Raw genomic sequence first — 22509 nt, forward strand, 5'->3', positions numbered from 1 at the left:
CCCGGCTGCCGCCCGCCCCGGACGGTGAGTGCCCGCAGCGCGGCTCCCTGCGTCCTCCTCCTCCTCCTCTTCCTCCTCCTCCTCGGCGGAGCGCGGCGCAGAGCATCCCCTCTTCGGGAGCCGGGAGAAGGGGCTGCGAGCGGGTGCTGTCTATGGGGGGGGATCACAGCCCGCCGGGGGTGCTCTGAGCGCACCCCAGGGCCAGGGCAGGGTGTGCGGTGGGGACCAGGCTCCCCCTCACCCCTCCTGCCGCGCTATCGGTGACAAGTGAGGCCCCCCCCCCCCCCCCCCGAGCTGTCCCCGCGGTGTGTTCTTGTGCTGTGTGCTGCTTTGTGCCCCCGAGCCCCCACCACCGGATGGGGTCTCCCAGGCTTGGACTCAAGCTTTGGGAGAAACCCGGCTTTTGGAGCTCAGCACCCCGAAACCCCTATGATCATAACGGGGGGGGGGGGGGGTGGGGAGGAGGGGGGTGCTCGTATGGGTCAGAGCCCCACCAACCGCGCTGTGCCTGGCTGCTTTGCTGAGGTCGCAGCCAGGATGGGATGTGATGGATGGAGCCGGAGATGTGATGGATGGAGCCGGAGATGTCGTCTGGCGCTTCCCGGGGACACAAGTGCCTCCGTGGCCTTCGCGCCTCCCGTCTCGCTGCTGCTGTGAGCAGGGCGCCAGCCTCCTCCTCCTCCTCCTCCTCCTCAGCACAGAGCAAGGGCGAGCCTTGCCTCAGGGATGCGGTTGCCTGTGAGATGCCTCCGTGGCCCCCCCTGCACGGAGGTGTCTGGCGGTGCTGGAGCCGCTGCCCCGCGCCGTCAATCGCAGCTTTGTTGCGCCACGGTTGGATCTGAAGGAGCAGCGTCTGGTTCATCACATGATGGGGCATGTTCCATACGCCGCGAGTCTGTGGAACCCCAGCCGGATGGGTCCCCAGGGACCGTTCTCCCCTATGGCTCTGTGGGGACCCCTGCTCTGGTCCCCCTCCATCACCTCATTGAGGGGTCTGTGATGTGGGGCCATGGTGTGGGAGGGCTGAATGCCGGGTTCGGTCCGTGCTGCCTGGCCCTGCCATCCCACCGTCACGTGTGCCGCGGTCCCTTGGGTGCAGGGGCCCAGCTCCCCCGTCCAGATGGCTGCTGAGCGGCCGCGTAATCCCTCTGTGCAGGGAGGAGAGAGGGAAGCAGCAGCAGGGAAGGGATGCGAGGCCATCCCGGCATGGGGAGAGGTGCCAGAGACCGGGCACGGAAGGAACCCGGGTAGCATTTGCTGGGGGAGAAGACATCTTCCAGGCAGGAGAGGCTGTTTGTGGCGCTGCTCTGCAGCCGGGAATCAGCAGCACCCGTTGGTTTCTCCCACATCTCCACGTCAAGAGCATCTGCATCCCGCTGCTCATCCCACCGTGCATCCCCGGCTGGGAGCTGGGGCTGCTGCACTGTTGCTCCCAGTATGGCTCATCCTGTGGCACACGTGTGTGCATGCACCCGGCTGTGTATGTGTGTGTGGCTGCTTTGGTATCCCTGTATCCCTCCTGAAGGAGAGCTCCTGTCCTGTTCTGATCCGCATCATCCCGCTTGTCCCCTTCACTCAGCTGGGATAGGACGAGGCTTCCCAGCGTGGCCCTAGTGGAGCTGGAGCCTCCTTGCCCAGCTGGGGGACACCAATCCCTGTTGCCGATCCCGATCCAGCTCCCTGGGGAGCCAGAGCTGGGATTAGGAATCCCATGGAGGGGCTGGCCAAGGCGTTGAAAATCACATGAGCAGCAAAGCCTTGGCCAGAGCCTGCTCTGGGGGGAGCAGCCCCGGCACCCCCAGCCCATGCTGGGAGCCCCATGGGCACCCATCCCACTGCAGCATCCTGGCCCTGAGCGCCCCATCACTGTGCCCACATCCCTGCCTGTCCCCTGCCGTGTTTTCCTGCCGAGTTCCCATAGAAACCAGCGGGAGCAGCCGCTGGGCTGGCGGGAACGAGGGAGAGGAGGCAGAAACGGGCAGGAGCAGGCAGGAGCAGGCAGGAGGGTGAGCTCCATGCCTGGATGAGCCGACTGCATTGGGTGCTGATGGCTGCGAGGGTACCGGTGTCCATGCTGCTTCGTGCCGTGGGGATGGTGCATCAGCATCACCCTGTCTGCTGTCCTGGGAAGACTGCATGTGTGTGCATGTGTGTGCACGTGTATGTGCATGCGTGTGCACACCAGGCCTGGCATTGGGCACAAGCACCAACCCAGGTGGGCAGCGTGGGGCTTAACCCCCTCCCAAAGCCACCTGAACCCTCAGCAGCCAGGCAGGGTCTTGGGTTGTTCCTGCTCCATCTTTGCCCCTGGGAATCGGCTGGGATGGGGATTTCTCCCGCCTGCCTTTGCTCGCTGGAGGGGGAAGCAGCTCCATCGCTGCTCCTCTCTCTCATACATTTGTAGTAGCATCCCCCTCTTCTGTTTGCCTTAGCTTGAAACATGATAATCTGCAGCAGGCAGAAATAGTACAGCGAGGGATGTGAGGGATGTGCCATCTCCCCATTATCCTTGTTTCTCTCTGGGATCTGGCAGCTCCATGCAGCCCCTTCCCACTATAGTGTGGTATTGGGCTTCACACATTGCCAGTCTCCAAAACCACCTGGGTTTCCCTGGCATCCTGTGGATGGGACGATGGGCAGGCAGGACTCCTGTTTCCCCCCAGCTCTTCCCACTCCTTTCAGCATCCGAAGGTGGAAAACATGCTGGGAATGGCTTGTTTCTGTGGGGGCAGGTCGGGGCTCTCCTGGTTTCCGGCATTGCTCTGGTTTGGTTGCAGGTTTTATTGCAACGTGGGAGCTGCGGGGTGAGGCTGCTCCGGCCGCGGTATGCAGGGAATCAGGTTGTGCCCTTAATCCATGCATCCACCAAAGCTCTTTAATAAAGATTCAAAGTCACCAAGTTCTCAATTAAGGGATGAGGCAGCTCCTGATCCACGTTTCTGGGTCAGTTGGAGAAAGGCCATTTAGGACCTGGTGGTTGCTTTCCTTTGATGTTTCTAAAGGAGATGTTCCTCTCCTTGGGAACACGGCTGCTCCTGGCCACAGTGCTGGGTGATGCCCCATTCCCTAAGGATGCTCCAGGCACTGCCACCAGCACCACCAGGTCCTGCCACTGCTGTGCTGCTTGGTGGAAGCATCCAGCCCAGCCCAGGGGCTCAGGAGGCAGCACCAGGGTCCCCTGCTCCTTAGTGCATGCCCATGGGTGGTCTGCACCCTGCCAGGCCCCCCCTGCTCTCGAGGGTGCTCCTAACCCTCTGTTTACCTCAACAGCAGCCACTTGCATGGGTGTTAATTGCAGGAGCTGGCAAGGCACTAATTAGGGAATAATGAGATGGCTTTTGTGTGTGGCTGGCACTCCTCACAGCCACCCTAACACAGACACCCTGCTCCATATCCCTGCTCCCGCTGTGCCGTGTCCATGATGTCCCTGTGCCGTGTCCTGCTGCTGTCGTCTCCCTTTGCCAGGTACCACCCTCCTCATCCTCTTTCCCTTGAGAACTGGGGTTGGGGACTGCAGCTGGGATTGTGGCTTGTCCTGAGAGCATCTTCCTGCATCCTCCCGCGTCTCCAACACCCATCTTCCTCCTGTGGCTGCCACCACAGAGCCACTGGTACTTGGTGGGCACTGAGAGGCTGTGGAGCCTCCAAGACCTGGAGCCTCTCACTGTTGCTGGCAGCCAGGTAATGGCCATCCAGTGCCACGTTAGGAGCAGGCGTGTGGCTGCTGCTGGCCTCTGCCACATGGTGGGGACACAGGGGGTGGATGATGCGCTGCGGCTGAACAGCCAGGACCAGTCTGGCAGCCCCGGCACCCGCCAGCCCTGCTCGGCCGGTTCCACACTGCTGGGTGATGCTGCGCAGGGACCCGCACCGCAGGGCCCTGCAGCACAGAGGGGCTTGGCTCTGTCATCATCCCACCCCCCTTGCAGGGTGTTCATCTGCTTGATGAGCTTCCTGCACTGGAACTCCTTTTCTAGCCTTTATTCTTGCAGAGAATTTGACCATGAGGCTGCACCCTCAGGGCCCAGAAAGAGGAAACACATCAGGAGGTAGAAACCTGCTGCTTTCGCCTGTGTTTGATGATTTTAAAGCCAATTGCGTGGTTCCAACCTGCTAAATCTGGGGTGCTGGGGGCACCCTGGGCTGATGCTCCCATCTCCTTTGCCATCCCAGTTTCACCGGCGCCACTGTGTGAGCATGGGGTGTGTTTTCCTTCCCTGTTCCCTTATAAATGCCTGTTTTGTGGATGTGCAAACGCAGTGACCTTTCACAGAGCTCCGGCTCTGGCTGCCGGCTGCTCTCCCTCTTGTCAGGGAGATGAGGATTCCGAGAGCAAACTCCAGGGCCGCTGGGCTCCAACCCTCAGTTGCAATTGCCGTGATGAGTTCCCGGAGGGAAGGAAGAGCTCATTTCCCATCTCTTCCCCTTGTGCCCAGAGATGCCAGGCCCTTCACCAGCCATCAGTGCTGCTGCTTCGCATCCCATCCCATCCTCATCCTCCCCACATCTCCTCCCTGCTAGCTGTGATCTGTTCTTGCTGTGACCTTGTCCTTGCTGCTGTCACAGGAGGCTCCGTATCCCTGCAGTGCCTCAGGGTGATGGGGCAGAGGGTCCAGCTCCTACCTGTCCCCTTCCCCAGTGTCCTTGGGCACAGTGGAGGGGCTGGAGGCCTCTCTGGGATACCCTGTGCTAACCGCCCATGGATAAGGTGGGAGCCAGCAGGGATGTTATTGGCGCAGTTAAAGTTCACCTGATGTTAGGAGCTGGAGTGGGCACATGCTGCAGGGGTTTGGGGTGGCTCAGAGCTCTTGGGGCTCCTCCAGCTTCCAGCAGGATGCTTGTGGACAGCCAAGCAGCACAGACCCCAGCTCCCAATCCCATGGGAATGGGGCTCAGTGGTAACATCCCACTACTGGGGTGAGGAGGGGACGGGGATGTTGGGATGCGGCTGATGGGACGGGGATGGAGGGATGAGGATAGTGGGATGGAGCTGGTGGGACAGGGATGCTCCTCACCAAGACAGAGCCAATGCTGCTGCTTTTGGGGTGCTAAGGGGGCTGCAGGGGAGGGCAGCCAAGCATGGGCTGTATCAATGCCTCTGGGGAGAGGCAGGGAGCTCCCAACAAGTGGGGAAACTGAGGCACGGAGCCAGCACAGTGGGGATTTGCCCCGGTCATCTCTCGCAGGGCAGGTTCCTCCCTCTGATGTGTCCCGTCTCCAGTGTGTGGGGTGCGCCGGAGCACGCGTGCTCTATCTGGCACCCACAGTCCCATTTCCTGATGGGGTTTGGGTGTTACCATCCCGTAATGAGTCTCTAATTGCTCTCTAATGAGGCAGCAATCCCGCGGTAGGGATTGCACTTGGAAGGGCTTCCCCTGATCCCGGCTGCTCCCTGCAGCCCCCCCCCCCCAGCATCACACCCCGACCCCCATCCTCCCCTGCAGGGTGCTGGGGGGGCTCAATGCTGGATCCATGGAGCGGGATGGAGAGATCCAGGGCTGGATGTCCGGACAGAGGGGGCTGCTCTGCACTTGCCCCTCTCCCAGTGCTCCCAGTGGGTGGCACTGGGGGCACTGGGAGGTGGCACGTGCCTGGCAGCCTGCCCCAGCTCCTACCAGTGCTGCCTTTCATTCCCTCCTGGCATCCACCCCGCTGCCTCCAGGGCTCATTGGGGATCTCTTCTCCCTGTCCCACTGGAATGGCCACCACTGACAGGGTCCAGCTTGCCCAACCTCTTGCCCATCATCATTCCCTGCTCCCACGTTGCCCCAGGGGAAGAGCCACCCCATCCTTGCGCAGCATCCCTCAAACCCTGCAGCGCTGTTTCCCTCCGATCCCATTTAAATCCCGCCACCCCGCAGCCGGAACGGAGAGTGCTGGGTATTTATAGCCTGGCACGGATGCTGGGAAGCAAACATGCGTGGAGAGGAGGGGGAGGTTGTTTTGGTCTTTTATTTTTCCCTAATCCTCCTCTTTTAAAGGCCAGGCCGGCTCTGCTGGAGCTGGGGGGTGCCCACACACTGGCAGATCCCGTGTGTAGGATTGGGAATGGGACCACACATTCCAAGCACCCCATCCCCTCCCCTCGCCTTGCCCAGGCGTGGTTGAGTTGGGTGGGAAGGAGGGAGACGGGGCTGAGCCCCCATTGTTTGGGGTGTCCCCAGGAGCTGCTTTTCCCTCCTCGGCGTTGGTTTGCCTTCTCCTGCCTGGGGATGTGGGATGCTGAGCCCAAGGGGGATGCTCAGCCCCTGCTTCCTGGCACCGCAAGCAGGGAGATGAAAGAGGGGCAGCGAGGAGGAGGAGGAGAAGTGCTGCGAGGAAGGCTCAGGTGGGTGCCAGCGCCGGGTGAAGCCCTGTGCCCTGTGCTCAGGGCCTGTGGGGCTGTTTTCCTCGGCAGCAGCAGCTCTCCTTTCAGCTCGGTTGAGCAGCGATCATCAGCAATTCCAGCTTCTATTGCCAGCCTCATGCACTGCGTGCGCCTCTTCCCTCCCCTGCCAGGCTTCCACTGACAAACGATGCTCTGCTGCGAGGTTTGGGGGGGGGGGGGGGGGGATCATGATTATTTCCCTCTCCCACCCCTCCATATCCAGCGGGTTGAGTGATTCATAAACAAGAGGCGATGCTCGGAGTGTGAATGTGATGAATCTTAAAGCCCATCGAGGTGAGAGGCTGCTTGCAGGCTGCTAAGGGGGTGTTTGGGGGTTCAGCACCCCTCAGCCTTGGGGTACAGCGCCGGAGGAAGAGCTTGTGATAGCAGCAAGGCTGCAGGGGGCCTTATCTTATCCCTGGGCTTATCACCAGACATGCTTGTGCTGCTGATAAGCAGGACCTTGGGTTCAGGCGCGGGTTGTTGTTGCTGGGGAGCGATGCTCTGTGTCCTGACGCTGTGGCAGCAGGGATGCAGTGCAGGGCCCAATGCCTTGCTCATGGGGGTGCCACGGGTGTGGGGTCCTCCCCTGTGGCTGCTCTGCTCCATGGGTGGATGGAGGAGGCACCTTTTGGTGCATGGATGGTGCAGAAATCAGGGCTGGGAACAACTTTCGCTCCTCTTTAAGCCAAAGAATGTACAAAACTGCCTGTTTTTTGGCCAAGATGACTGTGGGCTCATCTGGCTGGTTAACTAGAAGTGGTATATTCAAAATACCTGAGTCTATGCCAGCAGGAGCCCTGGGCCTTGCTGCTGGTCTCAGCTTCATTCCCAAGGGATTTATGGTCTCCTGGAAGAAGACTATTTTGGGTGCTGCTAGGCCACATTGGTGTGCACCAGAGGAGCCAGAGAGGGGAGATGTTGGTGCTGCCCAGAGCCAGGGCTGCTTGTAGGGCACAATGGGTGCTGTCCCAGTGGGGCAGGAGGACCTGCTGTGGGACCAAAGTCCCTTGGGATGACCCTGGGGTGGAAATCCCTGCCCGAGGCCATCTCGACCCCATCGCAGCCAGTCAATCCAGGCACTCCAAAGGCAAATTTGCTCTTCCAAAGTACCTTTACAGGATGTTGCATGGGGGATGGACCCCCAGTGCTGGTGCCTGGGAAGGGTCCAGTGCGGCAGCGTTTCGATGGGGTCTATGGGGATGGACTCGTCTCCCACTGTTCCTGCCTGGGATCAGGCAGCGAGCGCTCTGGATGCAGGTGAATGGGGCGCTGCCTGCTCATAAACAGGCTGTTATTGTTTGTGCGCAGCCCGGCAGCGCCCTGGGGCCGCTTGTGCAACCGGGGCGGGGAGCTGGCTCCCAGCGCTGCCACCGCGGCACCCCGGGTGGATGGATGGATGGAAGGGTGGATGGGTGGATGGACGGATGGATGGATGGACGGAAGGATGGACGGATGGGCGGAAGGATGGATGGATAGATGGATGGGTGGATGGATGGATGGATGGGTGGGTGGATGGACGGATGGGTGGGTGGATGGATGGATGCTGGAGCCAGCATGGAGCACCCCAGGCTGCGCTCATGAAGAGCCCCCAGCCATGAGCTGCTGCATGGAGATGCAGCCGCACGATGGAGAGGTCCCCATAGATGTGCCCACCCTCTCCATGCCATGGAGTGGTTTCACCCCTACCCAGCCAAGCAGTTTTGGGGCTCCCTCCGCTTTCCCATGGGCAATGCCTGGGAGCATCCCCGCTCGCCCTGCAGGCTGGAGCAGGGGTGAAGCAAGCACAGCCCAGCCTCACCGATGGTATGTGGCCGCCCCGGTTCTGGGCTGCCGGCGAGCCTGGAGAATGGAGGAAAACAAGGCAGGGTTTTGTGTTCCTGGGTTGTTTCATCCCGCACAAGGAAGTCCCGCTGTGCCACGGTGCAGCCACGCTCTGGCTATCGGCCACCGTGGTGGCCATGGTGAGGCTCAGCAGGGCTGGTGAGCAGCACCCATCACCCTGGGTCACACACCAAGTGCCAGCAGCCATCCCATCGGCCGATCCAGCACGGGGCTGAGTCCCTTTGGGCTGTTTTATGAGGTTAAACATGCACTATTTGCCTTTCCATATTGCTGGGTTAAGCACCAGTGCTGCTCACTGGTGGGTCCCAGCCCCATTCCCAAAGCAGACCCGTCCACAGCATGAAAATCCCATCTGGATCACAGCATCACCCAGTGTCCATTGAGCACACTGGGGGCCAGGACTGGCGTCGGGGGCTCTCGGGCAGTGGTGGCCGGTACCGTGGCTATCACAGCGCAGGGCTGGAAGGTGCCTGGTGTGGCCGGGAGCAGTGGGAATGACGTGAGAGCGGGGTGTGGATGTGTGTGTGTGTGCTCAGCGCCTGTTTATATAGGAAGGAGCCAACCTCCAGCTTCAGGTTTCAGACCTCGCTTATCGGACGTGGCGGCTCTCGGAGGCCACCGGCGCTTCTTCCCCTTCCTCAGCAGCTCCCACCTCGGCACCGAGCCCACTGCCCTCGAGCACCCGGTGAGCAGGGAGGGTGAGCCAGCAGCGGGTGCTGTGGTGGGGGTAAGGAAGGAACGGGGGAGGATGGAGGAAGAGCCCCCAGCGCTGGAGCCAAAGGGATGGAGATGGAGGGGTCTGCACCGTGCCGGGGCACCCAGAGGGCTGGGCTGTGCTGGAGGGCGGCTGCAGAGCCATGGATGGGTAAAGGGTTGTGGGAAGGGTGGTTTTGGTTGTGGATACAGCCCTGGCCATCAGCACGGGGGGGGGGTGATGTTTGCACCGTGGGCAGGGATGGGCAGCGCATCCCACCGGGCACAGGCACGGGAAAGCCCGGCTGCGTTCTCCCAGGGGTTAAACTCCTCTCATGGAGCTCAATGGAAGGTGTGGCAGCGAGATAAGGCTGGCAGAGCCGGGAGTGGGGCAGAGGCACCCGGGGCGTACACACAGCGCCCTGCTGCTTCCAGTGCTGCCAGGGAAGTGGGGATGTGCGCCGGGATCCTGCCCACCCGCTTCAGAGCTGGGATGCTTGGTGCGATCCTGCCCGCCCGCTCCATGGCTGGCAGGGGCTGTGCCTGTGCCCTGTGCTCCGGACTGGCTCTAAAGCCTGGGGGAGCTGCTGTCCCTGCCCTTGGCTGGGAGTAACGCTGCAATCTGCTGCTTAAAGTTGCCTCTCCTCCCAGGGGAGAGACCCAGCTGCTCGCCCGTTTTGTGCTGTTTAAAGGGATGTTTTAGGAAAGGCTTTTTTAAAGCAACCCTCTGCTTACCCTGCTGCGCCTCCTTGGGCTTTCCTGAAGCCTGGAAAAGCCCCTTCCTTCCTAGACCCTCCCACCCGCACTGCTGGGATGGTGGTACCAGTGTCCTGCCAGTGCTGGAGGATGCCCCAGCATCCCTGTCTGGCAGCAGCGTGTGGCTGTTGTAGATCTCCTCTGGTCTGCAGCGTGGGTTCGCTGTGGTTTCCATCCCGCTGCTCCCAGGGATGCGGGGGGAATGGGGTGATCTCCCCGCTGGCAGGGCAGTGGGTTCATGGCTGAGCCTGATCCTGGCACCATCCTGCCTCTTCCTCCCCTCTCCCTCCAGTGACAGTGGGGGAAGCACCAGGCTCTGAGCTGGTCCCCTGCTCCCAGGGGCCTCTCCTTTATGTCCTGCAGGGCCACTCATTAACCCTGTGACAAGGAGGGACCTTCAGCAGCTTCTGGTGATGCCCAGCATGGCACAGAGCAGGGACGTCCCCTCTGCGGGCCCCATGTGGTGCCTGCTCCATCCTGCTGGGGCAGGGAGACGCGTGGAGTGGGAGAGCACACCAGGGCAAGTCAAGGGCATGGCTGGCTTCTTTCCACTCACTGGTTCCCTAAGGAGTTGAGGTTTGTGACCACGTTCCCTTGGCTGTTCCTTTGATTCCCTGTGTCCTCTGGGCTAGACTGAACTGGAGACACCGGTGGATGTGGAACATCCTCCCCTGACCCAAACCCACAGGAAAGCCAGAGCCACTGTGCTGCAGGCGCCTGGCGAAGGGATCTCCCACCTCCCCAGCACCCAACTGCTCTTCCCACACGTATTGCCCCATCTCTGCCTTCTGGAAACTCAGCACAAGCCTCTGGCTCTTTGCAGAGCAGAGCAAACCAGTTTCTGATGAAGGGCAGGCACTGCGCTTGCTCCCCTCAATGAGCATCCTTGAGGGCACACTGCAGGCAGCTGCAAAGGGCTGTGCCACCACCCCAAAGCCATCACCAAGGGACCTTACCAGGCTAGGAACGACCCTACTCCAGCACTGTCAGGCTCAGGAATCCCATTCTCAGCTTCCCTCCGTGGGCAGCACTGTGGATGCAGGGCCAGAGGCAGCGGGGATGGGCTGCGCTGCAGCCGGAGCCTGACGGCTGCATCTCCCCATCGGGATGATGGGATGATACTTGTTTACGTGATGCTGGGGAGAAGGGGGAACTGGCAACAGGCTCATTTGCAAATGGGATTTCTGGGAAGTGGAAGGCTGGCGTGCATTCAGCCTGGGACTGTCCTGGTTTCCAATTGGAAACATCCCATGGTGACTAAACTCCATTCAGGGGAAGGTCTCGTTCTGCTGAGCCGACGGCGCGCTACTGAGCCCTGCTTTTCCCCCAGCAAATTCCTTGCTTTCCCCTTGCAGCTGCCCCTCGGGGCTGTTGTTGGCTTCGTGCACTAATTGGGACGCAGTTGGGAAGCTGGGAACAACCAGTGATTCACTGGGAAGCTGTCCCCGGCTGCCCCGGCCCTGCCACACTAGGGTGTGGTGGGTTGGGGATAGCAATAACAGCGGGGTTGTCCCATCCAAGGGCAGCAAGGGCATCGCTGCACCCATCCTGGCACTGGTGCTTATGGCTGGGTTGAACCTTTAATGGTTGTTGGAGGAGGCGAATGGTGTGATATGGGGAACATGAGCTGCTGGGGGGTACTGGATGTGTCCCTTGGGGGCTGTGTCTCAGGTGGTTGTGCTGGAGACCAGAGCTTCCAGGTCCCCTGGGTTGTGTCCTCCCCAGGTCTGGGGAGGTTCCCACTGTGCTGGTGGCTCTGGGACTGTTGGAGGCACCCATGGGTGCCAAGCTCAGCTCCTGCCCATGGCAGATGCCCACCATTGGCTCTTCACAGGCACTTGGGAGCACTTTTGGGAGCACTTGGGTGCCCCATTGCACCCACACCGTGATCATGGGCTGCTCCTGGGGCTGCGGACCCGAGGGTGGGAGAACCTTAGCCAGCCCCGTGCTCGGCAGCGAATCAGTGCAAGGCACTTGCACAACCGGGGTGCGTGCGCTGTTGCATCACAGCTCGGTTACAAGCTGTTCCGAGGCCTGCGGAGGTACAGGAACAGATCTAAAAATGGGAGAGTTACCCCATATACCTCCATCACACCCGTGCCAACGTAAGGGACGTGTGGCACAGCCCGGGGAAGGCAACTGGGACGAGAGCTGGGGTGCTGGGCAGGATGATGGACTGCCTCCAATGGCAACCCGCTGCCTGGACCAGCTCCACCACGGCACAGGAGGCAGAACCAAGCTGCTCCTGCCCAGGGATAAATCCTCATGGGCACATCAGACCATGAGGGAGCCCTGGGGTGCAGGAGCCATGAGCCATGAGCACGCTGCTGGCACCCTCCCAGCCTCGGCGCTCCGACAGGCGTGGGGCTCCATGCCGGCACCGCGCGGCACAGCCGGCTATGCCAGGAATGTGCCGAATGAGTCGGGACTTGACTGCGGGAGGTCAGGGCGCTGAGCAGCCCAGGAGTTCACCATGAGCTGGGGCAGAGCCAGAGCTGCTGCAAGCCCCTACCCCAGCGCCCCGCTGAACCCCGATGCGGTGGCATTGGTGCTGTGCTGGTGTTGGCCATGTGCCGTGTTGTGCCCCCTGCACCCCAGGGTGCTGCTGTTGCCACTTTTCGGCCCTACGAGCGCATCTGTTTGCTAAAGCACCCCAGTGAGAGCGGAAAATGGGTGATTTGGATAAAAACAGTCAAAAGCCTCCATAGGAGCAGCACAACGGGTGATGGAGCCCAGGCTGAGGCTTGCCCCAAACCCTATCCCGGTGGGCTCAGTGGATGGGAATAGGAGCACCCAGCTCTGCAGAACCCCAAGAGCAGGGGGAAGCTTAACAACAGCACCCAGCATCGCTGCTCCCTGCTCTGGGCCCTGTGCCCTCCACGTGCTCCCAACTCGGGCTGTTTGCTTGTGGCTTCATGTCCTGCATGGATGTGGGGAACGGGAAATCCAGAAGCCGTGGCTGTATCCAAAGGGATCCCTCGCGGGCACGGGGAGCCGAGCCCTCCTGCTGGCAGCGGGTCTGATCAGCCGCCGTGCCTGCAGTTATCCACAGCTCATTCCCATCTGTGGGATTCTTTAGCCATTTGATGGTCTCGTATCATGATTGAAACCATCCCACAGCAGCTCCCTGCTCCCGGCCGCGCGGGGTGGTGCCGTGCAGATGTTTGTCCGAGGTTATTTAGGAGCACTCGCAGCCCGGCCGCTCCCGGGGCCGCAGCTGGGGCTGGAGAAGGCGAAATTCCCTGCGGATCGGTGTCTGAATGCTGCCGTGACAGCGGGGTGTCGTGGGCTGTGAGTACCTCCAGAGCCGGGGAGCCCATGGGAGCTGGGCTGGGGAGGGGGAATGAGCCCCTTCCATGTCCCTCTGCGTTTGCAGGGAGATGCGGGCTGGAATGGGATGTTCCTGGGGCAGTGGGGATGCTGACACCGACTGGGCTTGGGGGGGGGGGGGCGGGATAGGGATTTGCTCCCATTGTACGGGGCTGTGCAGAGGCAGAGCAGGGCTCTGCTGGCTCCAGGCAATGGCACAGCCGGAGGTTAATCATTCAACCCCTCTGTGGGTTGGGTAACACAGCAAAAGGCAGGGGGGTGACGGGGACATCTGTCCCTCCACGTCCCGGACCTCAGGAGTAGGAACAGCCTCTGCTCCTGCTCCATCCCCCTCTCCGTGGGGATGCGCACAGTCCCAGGGGTACCGCAGCATGCAGGGGACCCGGGCATCAGGGTGCTGGCAGCATCGAGTGCCAGCTGAGCAGCAGCCTCGGGAGCCAAGAGCCGCTACTGGGTTGTAAACACGCTTGGATAACGTTACAGCCATTGATATTCCTTGGAAAAGCTGTGTGAGGGAGAGCTCCGAGACCCCTGAGCTGAGGGATCCCAGCTCCAGCACTGAGGCAGGGATGGAGGTGCCTCCTGCCCCACTCCTCAGGGGGCAGAGGGCTGTGGGGCTCAACCCTTGGCATGGATGCTGCTGCTGCCCCGAGGATGGGGAGAGCAGGGTCTCCTGCAGCTCCCACCAGGCTGAGCTCTAGTAGCTTGGCTGGGTGCAGAGGCAGGATACAGTGCATGGGGTATCCCTCCTGGGGTCCATGCTGCCGAGGGAGCAGGTTGGGGTGCATAGAGACCTGATGTGCTGCGGGAATGGGGTCCATGGCGGGGTGTGCGTGGATCCCCGCAGACAGCCCTTGGCATCCCTGCAGTGTCCTGCTGTGCTGCGGTGCTGATACAGGGGCTTTGGGCACAAGCAGAAGATGCTTCCCCGTGCTGGTCCCGCTCGGTGCCGAGGGGGTTAAAGCTGCCGGCAGCCGCCGTGGCTGTTAATGATTGATACCAATGACGGTGTCCATGGGCTCGGAAGGAAGCCATCCACCCCGGCTGCAGCTGCGGGAGAGCCGCGGGCTTGGCCAGCGCCGCGGACCGAGGGGACGCGCGGTGGCACCGGTGAGTGGTTGTGAGCGGCGGCACCGGCCACGGCACGCGTGGGCCATTGTCTGCAGCCACCGGTGGCCCAGAGCAGCCGGGTGCTGGGCACAGCCGCTGGATGCGGAGCACGGGGAAGGCGTCGGGATGCCGCGGGGATTATCGTGGGTGATGGGTTAAGCAGGTGCTGAGGATTTGTTCCAGTAGGATTTCGCCAGCGCCGCTGCCATAATCCCGGCTCCTGACCTGACCTGGCTGGGGCCGGGTTTGTTTTGATGCCAAGCTCCACTGATTGCTTGGGACAGGTATTTCTGCCCGCTGGAAGTGGTTTCTTAAAGAGCTTAGTGGAGGTTTAAAGCAGCCAGGTCTGGGGCCGGCTTGTGGCATGGGGGCTGCGTTAGTGGATCCCCTTTAGTGGGGTATCACAGCTCTCCAGGCACCCCCATACCCTCAGGCTGGGTTTCAGCAGCAGCACTAGCTGGGCCAAGGGAAGGGAGAAGCTCTGCAGCCCCATAGTGGTTCCAGATCAGTGGGAGGCTGTGGAGTGCAGGGGGAGAGGCTGAAGGATCACATCCGGATCTGATAAATGCCCTTGATGTCTTGTGCCAGCTGATGTGGGTCTGTCCCATCCCATGTGGGGCCCGGTGATCCGGTGCACATGGGATTTGGGCTCTGTCCCTCGGGAAAGATGACGGAGCGACACGGTTAAAGCAGGGCCACGGTGCTGCCAGGGCTGTCACCGGCTCTGCCGTGGGTCCTGGGCCACCCCATCGCACGGCTGTGACGCTCCCCAGATGTCACCCCACGCATATGGGATGCTGCTGCGCCTGCCCCAAGCTCTCCACCAACGCGTTTTGGCCGGGGCCTGTGACGGAGCCGGGGTTGCCGGGGAGATAAAACACAAACTCCCGGTGCTTTTTGTGCCTATTCCCAACCCCAGCTGGAGCGGGAGCCGGGAACTCGCCTCCCACCTCCAGCCATGCCGGCTGCCAGCAGCCGCTTTGTTCTCTGGAAATCCCCGGACTTCCCCCTGCTCCCGGCCATCCCGCTCTGGCTGCGTCTCCCATTCTCCCTTGCTATGGACCCCGGCTGGTTGGGATGTCCCTGCTTGGGACACGGTTCCTGGTTGTGTGACGCTGGTGACGTTGCCCATGGGCTGTGGGCGCGCAGGAGCAGCCATCCGCCCTTGCCAAGGACTTTGCCCGGCTGCTTCCCGGCTGGATCCAGCTCAGGGTTTTCTGCCTTCCCTCCTGGCAAGGATCCCATGGGACTCATAGGGTTGATGGAGAGCATTGATGGCAAGTGTTGATGGAGAGCGTGTGCTTGTAGGAGCAGGGGTAAAGCCTGGCCATGGTGCTCACCGCCTGCAGCAGGCAGGCACCGTGGTTTGGGGTGCAGGTGCTGCTTGGCTGTGCTGGGTGCTGGAGCCTGGGTTTGTTAGCACAGAGGGATACACTGGCTCCTGGCCCCATTCCTTATGGCCATGGTGCCGGAAACGCTTGCTCAGCTGGATGGCGGGGCCTGGATTAGGGCAGGGATGAGCTTATGGAGGAGAACCGGCTGCTGGTCCCTGAATGGGGATGGGCTGGAGGAAAAGGGAGCTCTGGTTTTAAAGTGCCCACTTTATTCCCAGAGTGCTGCAGATCTGGCAGGCACTGGGATTCCCAAGGCTGCCGTTGGCTCCAATGAGCCCATGGCAGTGCCCAGCCAGGCACAGGGGGTTCCTTGCCCCTCTTCATCCTGTATTTGCCTCTGGGGATGGAGAGCCGGAGCCGGAGGAGCAGCCTTGCTGCTGGCACATGTCCCCCGGCTGCAGCGGCTCCGCCAGACCCGCTCGTGCTGCGCCTGCAGAATTGAGGCTTTATTCCTTATTTTCTTCCCTATTGCATCTCGAGCACATCCTGCACCAGTCCCATGGGGCTGAGCCGAGCCCCCTGTGCTGCACGGGGCAGCCTCAGGAGTGCAGGGATCTGATTTATTAGTGTATTATAATGCTTTTGTTCCTCGCCGGGCTCCCTTTGCAAGGACTCAGCATTTGCGCTTGCTCACCTGACTGTGAATGCTCCCCTTGCAGGGTGCTGGGGTGACCCCACAGCCCTTCCCATGGGTGCTGAGCGCTGCAGTTAACTGGGAGAAAAGGGGTTTCCAAGGGCTCCGCTCCGAGGAAAGGGATGTGGCTCGGGAGGAGAGGGAGAGGTGAAGAAAGGGATAGAAAAACAGAGGAAGGAGGCCAAGCACAGGGCGTGTTTGGCCGGTGGCCACCAGAGCCCCTTGCTTGGGAGCTGCCTGGATGCTGGCCCTGAGAACAGGGGTAACACCTCCAGATGAGGGGTTTCACTGTTGTTTGGGGGGGGGTTACATAGCTCCTGCTATGGTCCTGGGCTGGCAGAGCCCAACATCCCGGGGTTGGCTTCCCTGTATCCCCCTGTCCGGCTGCTCTGCTCTGGATTTAGGTCTTGGCAGGCCCTGAGCTGCACCTCCCCTCCTCCTGCTCGCAGCCGCCAGATAACAGCCCCGACGCCTCGGGGATGGCCGCGGCGCAGGGATGGTTCCCATTAGCTGATGTCTGTTACACGCCGGCTGGGGGGCTTTGAGGGCTGCTTGGCTGCATCCATCTTACAAGATGGGATCTTGGCTGTCAGCTCCTGGAGAGGAGCCCCCTGAGCTCAGTGGGCTTTTTCCAGCATCCCACTTTCCTCATGAGGATGGGTCAGGATGCAGCCAGCATCCTGCCCAGCAGCAGCACCACTGGCATCACCCACAGGTGCTTTGCTCCACAGCATCCAGGGTGCACCAAGCATCCCTGGTGTTGGGAAATAGCTCCCTGCTTGTCCCCATTTCACCTTCTTCCCAGCTGGGTGGTGTTAATGCTCTCACACCCTCAGCTGCAGGGAGAGCAGATACAAAGCAGCTCAACCTCCTGCACCCAGTGCAGCTCCTGCTCACACTGCAGGGTGATGTGGGTGCATTTATTCCCTTTTCTTGCTCTTTACCTTCATGAAAAAGCAAGAGGAGGTTTAGAGGGTTTGTCTTTGATGTTTTCCCTTTGGAAAAGCACTGTTTTCTCCTCCACAGCCCTCCCGGGAGGTCCAGATGAGCCCCTTCATCCCTGAGCTCAGAGCCCTGCAGCGTGTCTGCTCCATGGGCCGTGGAGGATCCATGTCCCTGCCCTCCCTCTCATACTAATGAGTGTGAAATAGCCCAGCTGGTGCATGGAGAAAGGAGCCTGCTCCAGGCTTTATCCAAGCTGGGATAAAGGCTCCTGGTGCACCCTCCTGTGCCAGTGGAGTGACTGTGCCATTAGAGGTGATGCAGAGGATGCTGCAGCTCCAGAACATCCAGGAGCAGCTTTTCCTGCTCCTGCCACACTGTCCCCAAGGCTGCCATCCCCAAAAGGGGCCACAGCTCTTCGGTTGGCAGCTCCTCTTCCTCCGCGGCGGGTGAGCATCAGCTTTGTCACGGAGCAGAAGGCTGCCACGTGCCTGCGGCCGTTGGGGGACCTTGATCCCCGTCTGCTTCACTGAAGAGGGTGGCGGTGGCTGAGTGAGGAGCGGGTGAGTTGCTGCTGCTGGGACATGGGGACAAGCCAGTGCTGGTGGGTTTGATGGGGTAAACCGAGGCTGGTGCTACCCGGTGTTGTGGTGGGTCCGTGCGTGGCTGGTGGCTAACAGTGTACCTGCAACAAGAGCAGGAATGGCACCGCTCGGCTCCTGTGTGCGTGGAGAGCAGCTCTGGCCCAGGGTGCCCTGAAGGGGTGGATTTAGCTGGTTTGGGAGCAGTGATGCTGTTGGTTGGCACATCCCCCTTTTAGGCACTGGAGCTGCTCTAAGGTGTCCCCGGAGCCTTCTTTTCTTCAGGCTGAACAAGCCCAGCTCTCTCAGCCTGGCTCCATAGGAGAGACCTTAAAGCAGCTCCAGCGCCTAAAGGGGCTGTAGGAAACCTGGAGAGGGGCTTTGGGCAACGGCCTGTAGGGACAGGCCAAGGGGAATGGCTTGAACCTGCCAGAGGGGGAGACTGAGCTGAGCTCTTAGGCAGAAGCTCTTCCCTGTGAGGGTGCTGAGGCGCTGGCACAGGGTGCCCAGAGAAGCTGTGGCTGCCCCATCCCTGGCAGTGCTCAAGGCCAGGTTGGACACAGGGGCTTGGAGCAAGCTGCTCCAGTGGAAGGGGTCCCTGCCCGGGGCAGGGGTTGGAGCTGGAGGAGCTTTACCCTTCAACGCAAACCAGTCTGTGACTCTATGATCCTCTGCCCACGCTGGGGCTGTGATTCCCATCCCTGGCTGCTTTTCACCACCCTCCTGTCAGGGACCATTTGTGCCAGCCGAGGAGCAGTGGGAGCATCCCTGAGCTGGCCACTGGCGCTGGCCCAGCTGACAGACAGGGCCGGTTTCCATGATGCAGTGGCTGGGAGAGGCTGGGCAGCACCGCGGTTGAGCCGTGTCCCAAGGTGGTCCGGGGGTGCTGGTGGAGCAGGGATGTGCTGTGATGGAGCCCAGCTGGCTCTGCGTGCTCCGCTTCCTTCTTTGGAGGTTTCTTTGAATTGTCAGCGCTGCCTTTCCCCCTCCCTCCCTCCTTCCATCCCTCCCTCCTTCCCTCGGCATTATCCTAACAGCCCTGATGTATTTGCATTCGCTTTCCCAAGTGCCGTGCCCATTCGGAGGGTGGGTCACCCCCATCCTGCTCCTCCCCACTCTCATCCTGCCGGGGTGTGAAGGGCTCCCCGGACTTTTGGGGGTGCTGGAGGGGTTGTTGGTGAATACCCTGTGTGGTGCCACCCCCCCTTCTTGTCCGGTGCTTGCTCCCATCCCGCTTCCCGGGATTTTCTCTTGGCGTGACCTGTGGAAGAGGCAGCAACGCGGAAGGGGAGGGGGGGGGGATGAGGATGGTTTGGGGACAGCAGCAGGGGGAAGGGATGCAGGCGGTGAATCCAGGGCAGCGACAGAGCTCATCTCAGCGCGGCTGCCTCAGCGCCGTGACATCCCCCCTCCTGCCGCCCTACGGGGTGGGGGGCCCGGCAGCCCCCCGGTCCTGCCCCATCCATCCCTCCCTCCATCGCTGGCTGCTGCTCCCTGGCTCCGCACCTGAGCTGGGGGAGGCGGCGAGCGCCGCGCTGCCCTTCGCTTCTCCTCTGCGCGGGGACGCGAGCGGGAGCTGCTTGTCCCCATCGCTGCCGCACACCGGGGGCTCCCAGCCCCGGCCGCCCCGGAGCTCCCAGCACCGATGGCACCGGCGCAGGGCTCGAGGGGGGGCACCGGGACAACCGGGAGAGGACAGTGAGACCCTTCGCTCGCTGACAGCATCCCCGTGTGGGGCTGGTGTCCCCATGGCGTGAGCCATCACCTCGGAGCGTGCTGGTGGCACAGTGTGCCCACCGCGGCCATGCCGGGGGCCGGGAGCCGGCGCTGAGCTGGGAGGGCCCTTGGCATCATGCTGAAGTTCCGGGCAGACCGGAGGGTGAGGTAGGAGCGTGGGGGTGCTGTGGGCAGGCGGTGGTGGGGGACCCTCAGCCCCGGGCAGTGGCTGCTGCATTGCAGTGCTTGGGAGGTGATGGGATCTCGGGAGTTTCTGGAGCGGGGTCAGCCCCGGGAGATGTGTTAAGGATGCTTCCCGGCTTGTTCCTGGGGTCTTGCCGTATGTGGGGCTGGAGGGAGGCTTGGGGTGGGTGGCAGGAGCAGCAGCGGGGGGTATGGAGCAGGGGGGGTGTCCAGGGAAAGAGTGGGATTGGAAACCTGCTGCGGTGCAGGGTGATGGAGGGGATATCCCTGGCTGGGGGTCAGGCACGCTGGGGGGTCCTGGCAGCCCCCACTTTCCAGGGCTGGTGTGGTCGGGGTGCTGCTCGCTTGGCATTTGCATGGTCCCTGTGTATAAGCACCGTGCGGGGTGCCGGATCCTGCCCTATACCACTGTGGTGCATCTGTCCAAAGTCACTTGCTGGGGGGAAACGGCTCCAGCCCTGGGTGGCAGAACCCCCCCTTTCTGCTGTGGAGGCATGGATTGGGCAGGCTGTTCCCATAGATAACTCGTGTCCATTGTGGCACTGACTGGTGCTGGGGAGGGGGGGGGGGTTCGGGGTGCGAGTGCTGCCCCTCTTTTCAGGGTGCACACACATTGCCCAGGTTCTTACGGTGACCCCAAGTGACGGGGAGGAGAGCAGCTCCATGCCAGGGTGCAGGATGTGACCTGCGAGGGGGAGCAGCTACCAGCAGGGCTCTTTTGGGTACAAAGCAGTTAACGTCTCCAGAGCCTGGCTGGAGCCCAGGTCGGGGTGAAGCGTGAGTGGATGGGATGGTCTTGGCAGCGGCATTTCCTTGCTCAAACTTCCCTTGTGGTGCTGACAGGGAGCGGATCAGCAGCGTGCCGGGCCGATGGCGCATTGGCTTCATGGGTGGTCAGGAGCACCCATGTCCTGGCATCCTTTGGAATGTCACTGGGTGCAATGCAAACATCCCTGGATGGAGCCGTGAACCCTTTGCTCCTGACACGGCTCCAGCAGCGAGGCCTCAGGAGGGTTTCTTATGCTGGTGCCGGAGTGCCTGGCAATACCGGCTCTGCGGGATGGGGCAGGGACATGGCAAGCGCTGCCAGCCAAGCCCGGAGCCGTGTCGTGCTCCTCCCTGTGATGCTGGAACCACTGGGGAGCCCAGCACCACCGGATACAGCCTCCTTTGGGTGCACCCCAAGTCACCAAAGCAGCACAGGGGCAGAGCTGGGGCTTATCCATCTCGTGGTGGTGGGTCCTAGGCTGATGTGTGGGGTCTGTGGTGCACGGTCTGAAGGAGTTTGGCAAATAGTTCCAAAAGCAGAGAGCCAAAGGGGAGGATGTGGCGATGGGGATGTCGCTGCAGGTACAGCCCAGGGTGGACCATTGCTGCTGCTGCAGTGGCTTCTGAGTGGGGTTTATGGTGATGTGCATGGTGCCCAGAGGGCTTTGCCACCAGAGACCTTGTTTTGGCTTGCTGGGAAGTGCTGATGGGGTGCACTGAGCAGATCTGAAGTGAGGGGTTAGCGGGGGCATGGGAGGGTGATGCTCGGAGCAGAGCGCAGGCAGCCAGCCCTGGTGCTGGTGTGAAGCATTGCTCCCAGTGCAGCCAACGTGGTGCTAAAGGCAAAGCGGGGCACACAGGAACAATAACCACGGCCCCCCCCCCCCCCCCCCCCCGCTGTCTCCGCAGCCACAATGAAAGGCGGAACACGTTCCTGCACCCCGTGACGGGACAGGTCCCCGAGGACACCTCAAGACTTGACCCGCAAAAGTAGGTTGGCTCCAGCTCCTCTGGGTTTAGGGCCTGCGAGTGGGCAGTGATGGGGAACCAAGGTGGGGTGGGCTCTGCTGACTCAGCTCTCCTGTGCCACAGCCCCACCTCGGACATGTCCAGCAAAGCGGGGAGCAAGCGAGCGGCGCCCGTCACCAGCGAGCCCCAAAACCACACCATGGTGGCCGAGGGGCCCCCGGAGCGCCCCGGAGGCCGGGTGGGTGCCCGGGGCCGTGCAGCACGTCAGGGAGCAACAGAGACGGGGAGCAGGGCCCCCCCCCCAGGACTGAGCAGCTCCTCTGCCCCTCTGCAGGCATCGCGCTCCTCCCGCAAGGGCATCGCCTTCGGGAAGCGCTCCAATTCCATGAAGAGGAACCCCAATGCTGCTGTCACCAAAAGCGGGTGGCTCTACAAGCAGGTACCTGAGCCCCGATCCTGCTGGGTGCCCCCCACCCTGCCAAAGCCGTGCCGCCGCTTTCCTGGGCACCCACACTCATTGTGCATCTCTCGCAGGCCAGCTCGGGGGTGAAGCAGTGGAACAAGCGCTGGTTCGTGCTGGTGGATCGCTGCCTCTTCTACTACAAAGGTGCAGCAACGCAGAGCTGGGTGCTTCAGGGCAAAGCTGGGCTGCTGCAGTCTTCCAGTGCCTAAAGGGGCTGCAGGAAACCTGGAGAGGGGCTTGGGACAAGGGCCTGTAGGGACAGGCCAAGGGGAATGGCTTGAACCTGCCCGAGGGGAGACTGAGCTGAGCTCTTAGGCAGAAGCTCTTCCCTGTGAGGGTGCTGAGGCGCTGGCACAGGGTGCCCAGAGAGGCTGTGGCTGCCCCATCCCTGGCAGTGCTCAAGGCCAGGTTGGACACAGGGGCTTGGAGCAAGCTGCTCCAGTGGAAGGGGTCCCTGCCCGTGGCAGGGGTTGGAGCTGGATGGGCTTTAAGGTCCCTTCAACCCAAACCATTCCATGATTCTGTTACTGATACAGGGTTAATGAAGTGTACAATGTATATCAAAATCACTTTGTAAATCGAAAGAACATGGATAGCTCTGTCATAAATAATATAGTAAAAGAATTTACTTACTTTATAGAAAAGGGGGATTGATACAGGGTTAATGAAATGTACAAAGGAAAATACAGGGGGTTGTATAAGAGAGTTAGAAGAATCCCTTGCTTAAACAAAAGTAT

The 22509-nt window shown here is 61.5% G+C and overlaps 1 protein-coding gene across 11 annotated transcripts in view; it reads left to right on the top strand.

The window, feature by feature from the left end:
- PLEKHA6 (pleckstrin homology domain containing A6) overlaps positions 1 to 22509 on the top strand; it is a 40379-nt gene continuing 17870 nt past the window's right edge. For 3 of the 11 annotated variants that reach the window (XM_065698070.1, XM_065698071.1, XM_065698072.1), the window contains exons 1-4: positions 12854 to 12952; positions 21250 to 21330; positions 21433 to 21748; positions 21844 to 21916. In XM_065698070.1, the coding sequence (XP_065554142.1) occupies positions 21446 to 21748; positions 21844 to 21916 (376 nt within the window). In that variant the 5' untranslated portion in view covers positions 12854 to 12952; positions 21250 to 21330; positions 21433 to 21445. Of the gene's footprint in view, positions 25 to 8787; positions 8898 to 12852; positions 12953 to 14009; positions 14102 to 21249; positions 21331 to 21432; positions 21749 to 21843; positions 21917 to 22509 lie in introns of those variants that run through there. The other 8 variants (XM_065698075.1, XM_065698078.1, XM_065698077.1 and 5 more) reach the window with 6 other exon arrangements.

Source organism: Lathamus discolor, chromosome 19, assembly GCF_037157495.1.
Source record: "Lathamus discolor isolate bLatDis1 chromosome 19, bLatDis1.hap1, whole genome shotgun sequence".
NCBI lineage: Eukaryota > Metazoa > Chordata > Aves > Psittaciformes > Psittacidae > Lathamus > Lathamus discolor.